A 15,727-nucleotide genomic window follows, 5' to 3' on the forward strand; every position below is an offset into this window, starting at 1 on the left:
TTAGGTAAAAACCCAGGTTTGGTACGCAGGACTACCTTATCTGCATGAAAAATCAGATAAGGAGAATCACATTGTAAGGCAGATAGCTCAGAGACTCTCCGAGCCGAGGAAATAGCCATCAAAAACAGAACATTCCAAGATAAAAGTTTAATATCAATGGAATGAAGGGGTTCCAATGGAACTCCTTGAAGAACTTTAAGAACCAAGTTTAAGCTCCACGGGGGAGCAACAGGTATAAACACAGGCTTAATTCTAACCAAAGCCTGGCAAAATGCCTGGACATCTGGAACCTCTGCCAGACGCTTGTGCAAAAGAATAGACAGAGCAGAAATCTGTCCCTTTAAGGAACTAGCTGATAATCCTTTGTCCAAGCCCTCTTGGAGAAAAGACAATATTCTAGGAATCCTAACCTTACTCCATGAGTAATTCTTGGATTCACACCAATAAAGATATTTACTCCATATCTTGTGGTAGATTTTCCTGGTAACAGGCTTTCGTGCCTGTATTAAAGTATCAATGACTGACAAGGAGAAGCCACGCTTTGATAGAATCAAGCGTTCAATCTCCATGCAGTTAGTCTCAGAGAAATTAGATTTGGATGATTGAAAGGACCTTGTATCAGAAGGTCCTGTCTTAGAGGCAGAGTCCATGGTGGAAAGGATGACATGTCCACTAGGTCTGCATACCAAGTCCTGCGTGGCCACGCAGGTGCTATCATAATCACCGATGCACTCTCCTGTTTGATTTTGGCAATCAGTCGAGGGAGCAGAGGAAACGGTGGAAACACATAAGCCAGGTTGAAGAACCAAGGCGCTGCTAGAGCATCTATCAGCGTTGCCTCTGGGTCCCTGGACCTGGATCCGTAACAAGGAAGCTTGGCGTTCCGGCGAGACGTCATGAGATCCAACTCTGGTTTGCCCCAACGATGAATAAACTGAGCAAACACCTCCGGATGGAGTTCCCACTCCCCCGGATGGAAAGTCTGACGACTTAGAAAAACCGCCTCCCAGTTCTCCACGCCTGGGATATGGATTGCTGACAGGTGGTAAGAGTGGTACTCTGCCCAGCAAATTATATTTGAGACTTCTAACATCGCTAGGGAACTCCTGGTTCCCCCTTGATGGTTGATGTAAGCCACAGTCGTGATGTTGTCCGACTGAAATCTGATGAACCTCAGTGTTGCTAACTGAGGCCAAGCCAGAAGAGCATTGAATATCGCTCTTAACTCCAGAATATTTATTGGAAGGAGTTTCTCCTCCTGAGTCCACGATCCCTGTGCCTTCAGGGAATTCCAGACTGCACCCCAACCTAGAAGGCTGGCATCTGTTGTTACAATTGTCCAATCTGGCCTGCGAAAGGTCATACCCTTGGACAGGTGTACCCGAGACAACCACCAGAGAAGAGAATCTCTGGTCTCTTGATCCAGATTTAGCAGAGGGGACAAATCTGTGTAATCCCCATTCCACTGACTCAGCATGCATAATTGCAGCGGTCTGAGATGAAGGCGCGCAAATGGCACTATGTCCATTGCCGCTACCATTAAGCCGATTACCTCCATACACTGAGCTACCGAAGGGCGCGGAATGGAGTGTAGAACACAGCAAGCATTTAGAAGTTTTGATAACCTGGACTCCGTCAGGTAAATTTTAATTTCTACAGAATCTATAAGAGTCCCTAAGAAGGAGACTCTTGTGAGTGGGGATAGAGAACTCTTTTCCTCGTTCACTTTCCACCCGTGCGACCTCAGAAATGCCAGAACTATCTCTGTATGAGACTTGGCAACTTGAAAGCTTGACGCCTGTATCAGGATGTCGTCTAGACACAGAGCCACCGCTATGCCTCGCGGTCTTAGAACCGCCAGAAGTGAGCCCAGAACCTTTGTAAAGATTCTCAGGGCTGTAGCCAACCCGAAGGGAAGAGCTACAAATTGGTAATGCCTGTCTAGAAAGGCAAACCTTAGAAACCGATGATGATCTTTGTGAATCGGTATGTGAAGGTAGGCATCCTTTAAGTCCACTGTGGTCATGTACTGACCCTCTTGGATCATGGGTAGGATGGTCCGAATAGTTTCCATTTTGAAAGATGGAACTCTGAGGAATTTGTTTAAGATCTTTAGATCCAAAATTGGTCTGAAGGTTCCCTCTTTTTTGGGAACCACAAACAGATTCGAATAAAAACCCTGTCCTTGTTCCGTCCGCGGAACTGGATGGATCACTCCCATAACTAGGAGGTCTTGCACACAGCGTAGGAATGCCTCTTTCTTTATCTGATTTGCAGATAGCCTTAAAAGATGAAATCTCCCTTGTGGAGGGGAAGCTTTGAAGTCCAGAAGATATCCCTGAGATATGATCTCCAACGCCCGGGGATCCTGAACATCTCTTGCCCACGCCTGGGCGAAGAGAGAAAGTCTGCCCCCTACTAGATCCGTCGCCGGATAGGGGGCCGTTCCTTCATGCTGTCTTAGAGGCAGCAGCAGGCTTTCTGGCCTGCTTGCCTTTGTTCCAGGCCTGGTTAGGTTTCCAGGCCTGTTTAGATTGAGCAAAAGTTCCCTCTTGTTTTGAAGCGGAGGAAGTTGATGCTGCACCTGCCTGGAAATTTCGAAAGGCACGAAAATTAGACTGTTTGGCCTTTGCTTTGGCCCTGTCCTGAGGAAGGGTGTGACACTTACCTCCAGTAATGTCAGCAATAATTTCCTTCAAACCAGGCCCGAATAAGGTCTGCCCCTTGAAAGGAATGTTGAGTAATTTAGACTTCGAAGTCACGTCAGCTCACCAGGATTTAAGCCATAGCGCCCTACGCGCCTGGATGGAGAATCAGGAATTCTTAGCCGTTAATTTAGTCAAATGAACAATGGCATCAGAAACAAATGAGTTAGCTAACTTAAGTGTTCTAAGCTTGTCAATAATTTCAGTCAATGGAGCTGTATGGATGGCCTCTTCCAGGGCCTCAAACCAGAATGCCGCCGTGGCCGTGACAGGCGCAATGCATGCAAGGGGCTGTAAAATAAAACCTTGTTGAATAAACATTTTCTTAAGGTAACCCTCCAATTTTTTATCCATTGGATCTGAAAAAGCACAACTGTCCTCAACCGGGATAGTAGTACGCTTTGCTAAAGTAGAAACTGCTCCCTCCACCTTAGGGACCGTCTGCCATAAGTCCTGTGTAGTGGCGTCTATTGGAAACATTTTTCTAAATATAGGAGGTGGGGAAAAAGGCACGCCCGGACTATCCCACTCCTTGCTAATAATTTCTGTAAGTACACACCGGTACCGCATAGTATTTATCCAGCCTACACAATTTCTCTGGTACTGCAACTGTGTTACAGTCATTCAGAGCAGCTAATACCTCCCCAAGCAACACACGGAGGTTCTCAAGCTGAAATTTAAAATTAGAAGTCTCTGAATCAGGATTCCCCGAATCAGAGATGTCACCCACAGACTGAAGCTCTCCGTCCTCATGATCTGCATATTGTGACGCAGTATCAGACATGGCCCTTACAGCATCTGCGTGCTCTGTATTTCTCCTAACTCCAGAGCAATCGCGCTTGCCTCTTAATTCAGGCAACCTGGATAATACCTCTGACAGGGTATTATTCATGATTGCAGCCATGTCCTGCAAGGTAATCGCTATGGGCGTCCCTGATGTAATTGCCGCCATATTAGCGTGCATCCCCTGAGCGGGAGGCGAAGGGTCTGACACGTGGGGAGAGTTAGTCGGCATAACTTCCCCCTCGTCAGAATCTTCTGGTGATATTTCTTTATATTTAAAGACTGATCTTTACTGTTTAAGGTGAAATCAATACATTTAGTACACATTCTCCTATGGGGCTCCACCATGGCTTTCAAACATAATGAACAAGTAGTTTCCTCTGTGTCAGACATGTTTAAACAGACTAGCAATGAGACTAGCAAGCTTGGAAAACACTTTAAACAAGTTTACAAGCAATATAAAAAACGTTAATGCACCTTTAAGAAACACAAATTTTGCAAAAATTTGAAATAACAGTGAAAAAAGGCAATTACACTAACAACATTTTTACAGTGTATGTAACAAGTTAGCAGAGCATTGCACCCACTTGCAAATGGATGATTAACCCCTTAATACCCAAAAAATAATAAAAGACAAAAACGGGGTTTTTTTTTTTTTTTTTTCCTTCAGTCACAAAACTGCCACAGCTCTACTGTGGCTTTTTACCTCCCTCAAAAACGACTTTGAAGCCTTTTGAGCCCTCCAGAGATGTCCTGGATCATGCAGGAAGAAGCTGGATGTCTGTGTCTGTAATTTTTGCTGTGCAAAAAAATGGCAAAATAGGCCCCTCCCACTCATATTACAACAGTGGAAAGCCTAAGGAAACTGTTTCTAGGCCAAATTCAAGCCAGCCATGTGGAAAAAAACTAGGCCCCAATAAGTTTTATCACCAAATACATATAAAAACGATTAAACATGCCAGCAAAAGTTTTATATTACATTTTTATAAGAGTAATGCATCTCTATTAATAAGCCTGATACCAGTAGCTATCACTGCATTTAAGGCTTTACTTACATTAGTTCGGTATCAGCAGCATTTTCTAGCAAATTCCATCCCTAGAAAAATATTAACTGCACATACCTTATTACAGGAAAACCTGCACGCTATTCCCCCTCTGAAGTTACCTCACTCCTCAGAATATGTGAGAACAGCAAAGGATCTTAGTTACTTCTGCTAAGATCATAGAAAACGCAGGCAGATTCTTCTTCTAAATACTGCCTGAGATAAACAGTACATTCCGGCACCATTTAAAAATAAACTTTTGATTGAAGAATAAACTAAGTATAAAAACACCACACTCCTCTTACGACCTCCATCTTGGTTGAGGCTTGCAAGAGAATGACTGGATATGACAGTTAGGGGAGGAGCTATATAACAGCTCTGCTGTGGGTGATCCTCTTGCAACTTCCTGTTGGGAAGGAGAATATCCCATAAGTAATGGATGATCCGTGGACTGGATACACTTAACAAGAGAAAGTATGAAGCGAAGACCAAGTCACCGCCTTGCAAATCTGTTCAACAGAAGCCTCATTTTTAAAAGCCCATGTGGAAACTACAGCTCTAGTAGAATGAGCTGTAATCCTTTCAGGAGGCTGCTGGCCAGCAGTCTCATAAGCTAAGTGTATTATACTTCTTAGCCAAAAAGAAAGAGAAGTTGCCGAAGCCTTTTGGCCTCTCCTCTGTCCAGAGTAGAAAACAAACAAAGCAGATGTTTGACGAAAATCTTTAGCAAATAAAACTTTAAAGCACAAACCACGTCAAGATTGTGTAATAGACGTTCCTTTTTTGAAGAAGGATTAGGACACAATGACGGAACAACAATCTCCTGATTGATATTCTTATTAGATAGTGATACCACCTTAGGTAAAAACCCAGGTTTGATACGCAAAACTACCTTATCTGCATGGAAGATCAGATAAGGGGAATCACACTGTAAGGCAGATAACTCGGAAATAGCTACCAAAAACAGAACTTTCCAAGATAAAAGCTTGATATCTATGGAATGAAAAGGTTCAAACGGAACCCCTTGGGGAACTTTAAGAACCAAATTTAAACTCCATGGCGGAGCAACTGGTTTAAACTAAAGCCTGACAAAAAGCCTGAACGTCTGGAACATCCGCCAGACGCTTGTGCAAAAGGACAGAGCAGAAATCTGTCCCTTTAAGGAACTAGCTGACAATCCCTTTTCCAATCCTTCTTGGAGAAAAGATAATATCCTGGGAATCCTGACTTTACTCCATGAGTAACCCTTAGATTCACACCAATAAAGATATTCACACCAATAAAGATATTTACGCCATATCTTATAATAAATTTTCCTGGTGACAGGCCTGAATTAAGGTATCAATGACTGACTCGGAGAAGCCACGCTTTGATAAAATCAAGCGTTCAATCTCCAGGCAGTCAGTCTCAGATTAGATTTGGATGGTTGAAAGGACCCTGAAGTAGAAGGTCCTGTCTCAGAGGCAGAGTCTATGGAGGAAGGGATGACATGTCCACCAGATATGCATACCAAGTTCTGCATGGCCACGCAGGTGCTATCAAAATCACCGATGCTCTCTCCTGCTTGATTTTGGCAATCAGACGAGGGAGCAGAGGAAACGGTGGAAACACATAAGCCAGGTTGAAGGACCTGCTAGAGCATCTATCAGCTTTGCCTTGGGATCCCTGGACCTGGATCCGTAACAAGGAAGTTTGGCGTTCTGGCGAGACGCCATGAGATCCAGTTCTGGTTTGCCCCAACGTTGAACCAATTGTGCAAACACCTCCGGATGGAGTTCCCACTCCCCCGGATGAAAAGTCTGTCTACTTAGAAAATCCCCCTCCCAGTTCTCTACACCTGGGATATGGATAGCTGATAGATGGCAAGAGTGAATCTATGCCCAACGAATTATCTTTGAAACTTCCAGCATCGCTAGGGAACTCCTTGTTCCCCCTTGATGGTTGATGTAAGCCACAGTCGTGATGTTGTCCGACTAAAATCTGATTAACCTCATTGTCGCTGAGGCCAAACCTGAAGAGCATTGAATATCGCTCTTAGTTCCAGAATGTTTATTGGAAGGAGGGTCTCATCCTGAGTCCATGATCCCTGAGCCTTCAGGGAGTTCCAGACTGCCCCCCAGCCTAGAAGGCTGGCATCTGTCGTTACTATTGTCCAATCTGGCCTGCGAAAGGTCATACCTTTGGACAGATGGGCCCGAGATAGCCACCAGAGAAGAGAATCCCTGGTCTCTTGATCCAGATTTAGTAGAGGGGACAAATTAATCCCCATTCCACTGACTGAGCATGCAGAGTTGCAGCGGTTTGAGATGTAGGCGGGCAAACGGCACTATTTTTTCTGAGAAAGAAGGTTGTCAGGAGCACCAGAGTGCAAGTAAAAATTAAGCTTTATTTAAACAAAGGGTTGTAATTGCCCCAGGGTAAGAGACAAAATAAATTTGAAAAACATTGCCAAAAAAGGCTGACCGGTTTCGGCGTCTGCCTTAATCCTAGCCTGCTTAAAAACTGACTGTTAGTTACCAGTTTAAAAACCCATCCCTGTAATTCAATTGGTTCAAAAATTCACATCTCTTTATTAGTCCACCAATGTGGAAGTTCTGACGTTATGTTATGTCACCTGTGCCGTCTGTGAATAAAACCTGGGCTGGTTAGATCAATGAACTGATTATTTAAACATTAATTTCCTTAGTATCTAAGTAATGTTTCGTATGCAAAGGTGTAAAAAATGTAAAAAAAATGTGTAAAGCCTCGATCCCTACCCAGTGTTTACCGATCGCGGCAAACATTGCCAACATTCACTTATCACTGCCTTAGTAAATCCTTACTATTGTTGCAATGTGTGCCGCACTGAGCCTGCTCATATAATACAGACCAACTTGGGCGGAGTGGCCCCATCTCTCTCTATGGGGTTTTTTCGCTAACATTTTAAGCTAACATTTGACTACAGCCGCTTGGATCAGTTGTGCAGCCACTCCTGTCAGAGCAGGCTGCTTTGTTTACACTGTGACGTGAACATCCTCCTGTAACCCATTCAATAGGCATTAGCCCCTTAGTTACAGACTAAACATTGCTGGATTGGCCCCACCTCTCTCAAGAGGAGTATCCGCTGTTAATTTGCTGCCGCTGCTCTAATCAGCTTTGTGTCCCGGCACTATGTCCATTGCCGCTACCATTAAGCCGATTACTTCCATACACTGAGCCACCGAAGGGCGAGAAGTAGAATAAAGAACACAGCAAGAATTTAGAAGTTTTGATAACCTGGTCTCTGTCAGGTAAATCCTCATTTCTACAGAATCTATCAGAGTTCCCAGAAAGGAAACTCTTGTGAGAGGGGATAGAGAACTCTTCTCTTCGTTCACTTTCCACCCGTGCGACCTCAAATGCCAGAACTATGTCCGTATGAGACTTGGCAATTTGGAAATTTGACGCCTGCTATGCCCCGCGGCCTTAGGACCGCCAGAAATGACCCCAGAACCTTCGTAAAGATTCTTGGAGCTGTAGCTAACCCAAAGGGAAGAGCTACAAACTGGTAATGCCTGTCCAGGAAGGCAAACCTGAGAAACCGATGATGATCTTTGTGAACCGGAAAGTGAAGATAAGCATCCTTTAAATCCACTGTAGTCATGTATTGACCCTCCTGGATCATAGGTAGGATGGTACGAATAGTCTCCATCTTGAATGATGGGACCCTGAGAAATTTGTTTAGGATCTTGAGATCCAAGATTGGTCTGAAGGTTCCCTCTTTCTTGGGAACCACAAACAGATTTGAATAGAAGCCTTGTCTCTGTTCCTCCTTTGGAACTGGGTGGATCACTCCCATAACTTGGAGGTCTTGAACACAATGTAAGAATGCCTCTCTCTTTATCTGGTTTGCAGATAATTGTGAAAGGTGAAATCTTTGAAGTCCAGAAGATATCCCTGGGATACAATTTCCAACGCCCAGGGATCCTGGACATCTCTTGCCCAAGCCTGGGCGAAGAGAGAAAGTCTGCCCCCTACTAGATCCGTTACCGGATCGGGGGCCAATCCTTCATGCTGTCTTAGAGGCAGCAGCAGGCTTTTTGGCCTGCTTACCTTTGTTCCAAGCCTGGTTAGGTCTCCAGACCGACTTGGACTGGGCAAAAGTTCCCTCTTGTTTTGTATTAGAGGAAGTTGATGCAGCGCTCGTCTTAAAGTTTCGAAAGGCACGAAAATTAGTCTGTTTGGCCCTTGATTTATTAGACCTGTCCTGAGGGAGGGCATGACCTTTTCCTCCCGTGATATCAGAAATGATCTCCTTCAAACCAGGCCCGAATAGGGTCTGCCCCTTGAAGGGAATATTAAGAAGCTTAGACTTTGAAGTAATGTCAGCTGACCATGATTTAAGCCATAGCAAAACCAGAATTCTTAGCCGTTAGTTTAGTCAAATGAACAATGGCATCAGAAACAAATGAATTGGCTCTCTTAAGTGTTCTAAGCTTGTCATACAAACGACTTTGGAAAGCACCAAAACCCTTCAGAGAGGTCCTAAGCATTCAGGGAACACCTTCAGGGAAACTGGATGTCTCAGTCTGCAAAAGCTAATGCGCATTTAGGCGTGAAATTAGGCCCCTCCCACTCCTGTCTACACAGTGAGAGGCCTAACAAAACTATCTCTAGGCAAAAAACTGGGCCCCAATAAAGTTTTATCACCAAAAAGCATATAAAAAAACATTTAAGCACTCCCAGCAAACGTTTTATATTTCAGTAATTTGAAAAAGTAATAAGAGTGTTACCTCTAATAGTAAGCATGATACAAGTCGTTATTAAATCACTGTAATCAGGCTTACCTCAAATAAATCCGGTATCAACAGCATTTTCTAGCATATACATTTCTCTAGAAAATTTTAGACTGCACATACCTCATAGCAGGATACCCTGCACGCCATTCCCCAAGCTGAAGTTACCTCTCTCTTCAGTTATGTGTGAGAACAGCAATGGATCTTAGTTACAACCTGCTAAGATCATTAGAGACCACAGGCAGACTTCTTTTTTCTGCCTGAGACCAAAATAGTACAACTCCGGTACTATTTAAAAATAACAAACTTTTGAATTGAAGAAAAACAACTAAATTACACCACATCTCTCTAACTGCTTCCATGCTTGTCGAGAGCTGCAAGAGAATAACTGGGAGTGGCAGTTAGGGGAGGAGCTATATAGACAGCTCTGCTGTTGGTGATCCTCTTGCAGCTTCCTGTTGGGAAGGAGAATATCCCACAAGTAATGGATGATCCGTGGACTGGATACACCTTACAAGAGAAAGTGGATATAGCCTCAACTCACTTACCTCCATAGTATTTATACTTTACCACGGTCCAAGAGTGGCCTACTTACTTAAGAAGAGGTATATATAATTACAAAAATTAGGTTACTGATATATCTGCCTATTTCATCTTGAATATATATCTACCTGACTGTACACTGTTTTATCACCGTGGATTGTATCCCAACGTTTGTACTACTCAAGTTTTGCCAATCCTAATACATTGTATATGTTTATAATAACCTTAAAAAAAAAAAAAAAAAAGAAAAAAAAAAAAAGAACCACAGCTACCAAAGTCCCGCTCCCGCTCAAAACCATAGGGTCCAAGTGGAAACACAACCTTACCTGCCCAGCCATCATCACCCTCTTGCTCAAGTTCATCCAACTCTTTCAGGTCATCCTGCTTTAAAATTGATGGACGGTTCACAGGCTCTGACATCCTGGGAGCAGACTGTGGAGTACGGGAAGCTGCCAGCCGTGGGAACCTGCATACAATTGTACCAATTTAGAAACACATCTTAGTGATAACTAGGAGATTATCAACATACTAAAGATTTTTAAATACAGGGCATAACTGAGGGGTCCAACTCAGAAGTGGTTGAAAACTGTATACGCTCAAAATTGATCAACTGTATAAATAAAAAAGCAAGCTGCATTAGTGTAAGACAGTGATTAAGTTACTAGGGATCATAATGCACAGGCATCAGCGCAAAACTGAAAATTTGCAGAGACGTAGCTTTAGATAATATCGTAATTTTTACCTGGGGGCCTCTGGTCCTTGAAAGCGGAAGGCCCCCTGTGGCCCGTAAGGAGGAGGGAAAGGCAGGTATGGGGGATACATCTGAGAGAGAGAAAAAACTATTTATTGTGGAAAGGTTTAGCAAAAGAAAATTGATTGTAAAATAATGATCAAAAGACATGTTATGGAATGGCATTATACCAATCAGTCTGGCTATACTAAAATCTTATGTATAACAAAGCTAGGACTGGTGACAGAACAAGGGAACCATACAGTTAACCTGGATCAAGTCAATGATGGGTAACTAGGATGAGTTAATATGTAGATAAGTTGTTAAAATAAAAATCAGTATAATGATTGAGACTACCATAGAGTGATGCACCCCATAACACGTCTGACCATTAGTCTCAGGAAACACTGCAGCCCCTTGGCAAGTCTGACCATTAGCCTCGGGAAGGACCTTGCATTTTTCAGGGGATTTGACACTATGGTCAAATAGTAGTTGACATTTCAAACACATTTTATTGCTATCTGCAAACCGTTTATTATCAGCACTTGCATATGGTACCCAAGGCAAGTGGGATAATATGTTAGGGGGGGGGCCTGTGCCTTGCCTAAAAAAGCATTATATGGACACTTCCGCGTGTCAGTATATGAGGAATTTAAAAAGAATAAAAAGAAAATTTATGCTTACCTGATAAATTTATTTATTTTTTGACACGATGAGTCCACGGATCATCTTAATTACTAATGGGATATTCACCTCCTGGTCAGCAGGAGAAGGCAAAGAGCACCACAGCAGAGCTGTTAAATAGCTCCTCCCTTCCCTCCCACTCCAGTCATTCGACCAAAGTTAGGAAGAGAAAGGAAAATCCAAGGTGCAGAGGTGTCTGAAGTTTACAAAAAACCCACAACCTGTCTAAAACACAGGGTGGGCGGTGGAATCGTGTCAAAAAAAATAAAAAATTTATCAGGTAAGCATAAAATTTCTTTTCTTTTTGAAGACACGATGAGTCCACGGATCACCTAATTACTAATGGGTTTCAATACCCAAGCTAGAGTACACAGATGATACGGGAGGGACAAGACAGGGAACCTAAACGGAAGGCACCACTGCTTGAAGAACCTTCTTCCCAAAAGCAGCCTCAGCCGAGGCAAGTGTCAAATTTGTAGAACTTTGAAAAAGTGTGGAGGACCAAGTTGCAGCCTTGCAAATCTGTTCCACAGAAGCCTCATTTTTGAACGCCCACAAGGAAGCAACAGCCCTTGTGGAATGAGCCGTAATTTTCTCTAGCGGCTGCTGTCCAGCAGTCTCATATGCAAACCGTATGATACTCTTCAGCCAAAAAGAAAGAAGTAGCCGTAGCTTTCTGTTCCTTACGTTTTCCTGAAAAAACCACAAACAAAGAAGAAGACTGACGAAAGTCCTTAGTCGCCTGCAGGTAAAACTTCAAAGCACGGACCACGTCCAAATTGTGTAGGAGACGTTCCTTCTAAAAAGAAGGATTAGGACACAATGACGGAACAACAATCTTCTGATTAATGTTCCGATCAGAAACTACCTTAGGAAGAAATCCTATTTTAGTACGTAAAACTACCTTATCTGAATGGAAAATAAGGTAAGGAGACTCATAATGCAATGCTGAGAGCTCAGACACTCTTCGAGCAGAAGAAATAGCGACCAGAAATAAAACTTTCCAAGATAACTTAATATCTAAGGAATGCATAGGCTCAAACAGAGCCCTTTGAAGAGCTTTGAGAACTAAATTAAGACTCCATGGAGGAGTAACTGGTTTGAACACTGGCCTGATCCTAACCAAGGTCTGGCAAAACGATCGAACATCTGGGACACCTGCCAGACGTTTGTGCAACAAAATAGATAAAGCAGAGATTTGACCCTTCAGAGAACTTGTCGATAAACCCTTCTCCAAACCCTCTTGGAGAAAAGACAAAATTCTAGGAATCCTAACTCTACTCCATGAGTAGCCCTTGGATTCACACCAATATAGATATTTACGCCATATCTTATGGTAAATCTTCCTAGTTACAGGCTTACGAGCCTGAATCATGGTCTCTATGACCGAGTCAGAAAAAACTTGCTTGGATAGGATTAAGCGTTCAATCTCCAAGCAGTCCGCTTCAGATAAACGAGATTTGGGTGAAGGAAGGGCCTTTGAATTAGCAGATCCTTCCTAAACGGAAGTCTCCAAGGTGGCAGAGATGACATGTCCACTAGATCTGCATACCAAATCCTGAGAGGCCAAGCTGGTGCAATGAGGATCACCGATGCCCTCTCCTGCTTGATTTGAGCAATGACCCAAGGAAGAAGCACAAACTGAGGAAATAGGTATGCTAGACTGAAGGTCCAGGCACCGCCAGAGCATCTATCAGCTCTGCTTGAGGGTCCCTGGACCTTGACCCGTATCTCAGGAGCTTGGCATTCTGTCGAGATGCCATAAGATCTAATCCCGGCTGACCTCACTTGAGAATCAGTCTGGAGAACACTTCCGGATGGAGTTCCCACTTCCCCGGATGAAAGGTCTGCCTGCTCAAGAAGTCCTCCTCCCAGTTGTCCACCCCTGGGATGTGGATCGCCGACAGGCAAAAAGAATGGGCCTCCGCCCACTGAATTATCCTGACTACCTCCGTCATCACTAAGGAACTCCTTGTTCCTCCCCGATGATTGATGTAAGCCACGGAAGTTATGTTGTCCGACTGAAACCTGATAAACTGGGCCGAGGCTAGTTGAGGCCATGCCAGAGCATTGAGGATCGCTCTCAGCTCCAGAATGTTTATAGGAAGAACAGACTCTGACTGAGTCCAGACTCCCTGAGCCTTTAGGGAGCCCCAGACTGCTCCCCATCCCAGAAGGCTGGCGTCTGTCATCACGATCACCCAGGATGGTCTGCGGATGCAGGTTCCTTTGGAGTGAAGATCCAGAGACAACCACCACTGAAAAGAATCCCTTGTCTCCGGCTACAGTAGTATTTGAGGAGACAAACTGGTGTAATCTCCGTTCCATTGCCTGAGCATGCTCAACTGCAAACGGGATGATGTCCATTGTCGCCACCATCAGCCCGATTACCTCCATGCACTGAGCCACTGACTGCCAAGGAGTAGACTGAAGGACTCGACAAGTATCGATAATCTTTGATTTCCTGACTTCTGTCAGAACATTTTTCATGGATAGGGAATCTATTATAGTTACCGAGAAAGTTACCCTTGTGTTTGGTACTAAGGAACTCTTTCCCAAACTTACCTTCCACCCGTGAGATCGTAGGAAGGCTAACACCATGTCCGTATGGGAACTTGCTTGTTGTAAAGATGGCGCTTGGACTAGAATGTCATCCAGATAGGGCGCCACAGCAATGCCCCGTAACCGAAGCACCGCCAACAGCGATCCCAGAACCTTTGTGAAAATTCTGGGAGCTGTGGCAAGACCGAAAGGAAGAGCTACAAACAAAGTGTTTGTCCAGAAAGGCAAACCTTAGGAACTGATGATGATCCCTGTGAATGGGAACATGCAGGTACTCGTCCTTTAAATCCACTGTTGTCATAAATTGACCCTCCTGAATTAAAGGAAGAATGGAACGGATAGTTTCCATCTTGAACGACGGTACTCTGAGAAATTTGTTGAGACTCTTGAGATCTAAAATTGGCCTGAAGGTTCCCTCTTTCTTGGGAACCACAAACAGATTGGAATAAAATCCCAGACCCTGTTCTTGTACTGGAACAGGAACAATCACGCCCAGGTTGGACAGGTCAGGTTGGCAGTGTAAGAACGCCTCTCTCTTTGTCTGGTCTGCAGACAATCTTGAAAGCAGAAATCTGCCTCTGGGAGGAAAACTTTTGAACTCCAATTTGTATCCCTGAGACACTATTTCTATTACCCAGTTAAATAAGAGAGAAGGGATAATAAATGAATTATCTATAAATGTCCCCTTATCAATATGAGCAATATAAATAGGTAAACAATATAGGTACACATTTCAACACTTGCTGAGCAATAAATATCCAGCTAAGTATATGTAACGATAATGATAAGTAGAGGGGGGGTGCTCGCTGTCCAATGAATGACTGAAAAAAATGAGAAGGAAAAGCGGACAATAGCAGAGCACTCACAAAGAAAGGCAAAGAGGGCTATGCAGGGTAGGTGAATGTATTTAAAACAACGTTAAATCATACTAATAGTAAAAAGAACTACCAGTGTAGTAATAAATAAAACTTAGATTAAAAACACAAGTGAATGTGAAGCTAACATATCCATGAAATATACCAATTTAGATACTGACAAATGAGCAAATAGCAAGGCTAGACTTAGGCAGAAGTATACCCACAAAATGTTAACTGATTGCACAAGGGGCTATCTATAAAAGAGGATTGACCTCCAAACATAATACTCTATCTGGTGCAATGTTGGAACGGTATAAGTCCGTCTAAGTTAAAGTCAAATTAAGTATCTCATAATGCAGGAGACAGTATCAACAATGAAAATAATGAAATGGATAGTGTAGCTGTTAATGGCGCCTCGCCTGACTCGGCTTTCTCAAAGGCTAGAGAAAGCAGAGTCAGGCGAGGCACCATTAAACGCTACACTATCCATTTGCTTAATTTTCATTGTTGATACGGTCTCCTGCATTATGAGATACCTAATTTGACTTTAACTTAGACAGAATTATACCGTTCCAGCATTGCACCAGATAGAGTATTATGTTTGGAGGTCAATCCTCTTTTATAGATAGCCCCTTGTGCAATCCGTGAACATTTTGTGGGTATACTTCTGCCTAAGTCTAGCCTTGCTATTTGCTCATTTGTCAGTATCTAAATTGGTATATTTCATGGATATGTTAGCTTCACATTTACCTGTGTTTTTAATCTAAGTTTTATTTATTACTACACTGGTAGTTCTTTTTACTATTAGTATGATTAAACGTTAAGTTTTAAATACATTCACCTACCCTGCATAGCCCTCTTTGCCTTTCTTTGTGAGTGCTCTGCTACTGTCCGCTTTTCCTTCTCATTTTTTTCAGCTATTGCCCAGGGATCCTGAACATCTCGAACCGAAGCCTGAGCGAAGAATTAAAGTCTGTCCCCTACTAGATCCGGTCCCGGATAGGGGGCATGTCCTTCATGCTAACTTGGATTCAACAGCAGGCTTCTTGGCTTGCTTTCCCTTATT

At 43.4% G+C, this 15,727-nt stretch overlaps 1 protein-coding gene across 1 annotated transcript in view; it reads right to left on the bottom strand.

Annotated features, from left to right (window-relative positions):
- Nucleotides 1–15,727, bottom strand: part of PRRC2A (proline rich coiled-coil 2A) — a 354,922-nt gene that overhangs the window by 220,921 nt on the left and 118,274 nt on the right. Inside the window, exons 8-9 of the mRNA XM_053721959.1 lie at nucleotides 10,571–10,650; nucleotides 10,155–10,294 (exon numbers count right to left, since the gene is read on the bottom strand). Coding sequence (XP_053577934.1) covers nucleotides 10,155–10,294; nucleotides 10,571–10,650 — 220 coding nt within the window. The remainder of the gene's footprint in view (nucleotides 1–10,154; nucleotides 10,295–10,570; nucleotides 10,651–15,727) is intronic.

The sequence above is a fragment of the Bombina bombina genome, chromosome 7, assembly GCF_027579735.1.
Source record: "Bombina bombina isolate aBomBom1 chromosome 7, aBomBom1.pri, whole genome shotgun sequence".
Lineage (NCBI taxonomy): Eukaryota > Metazoa > Chordata > Amphibia > Anura > Bombinatoridae > Bombina > Bombina bombina.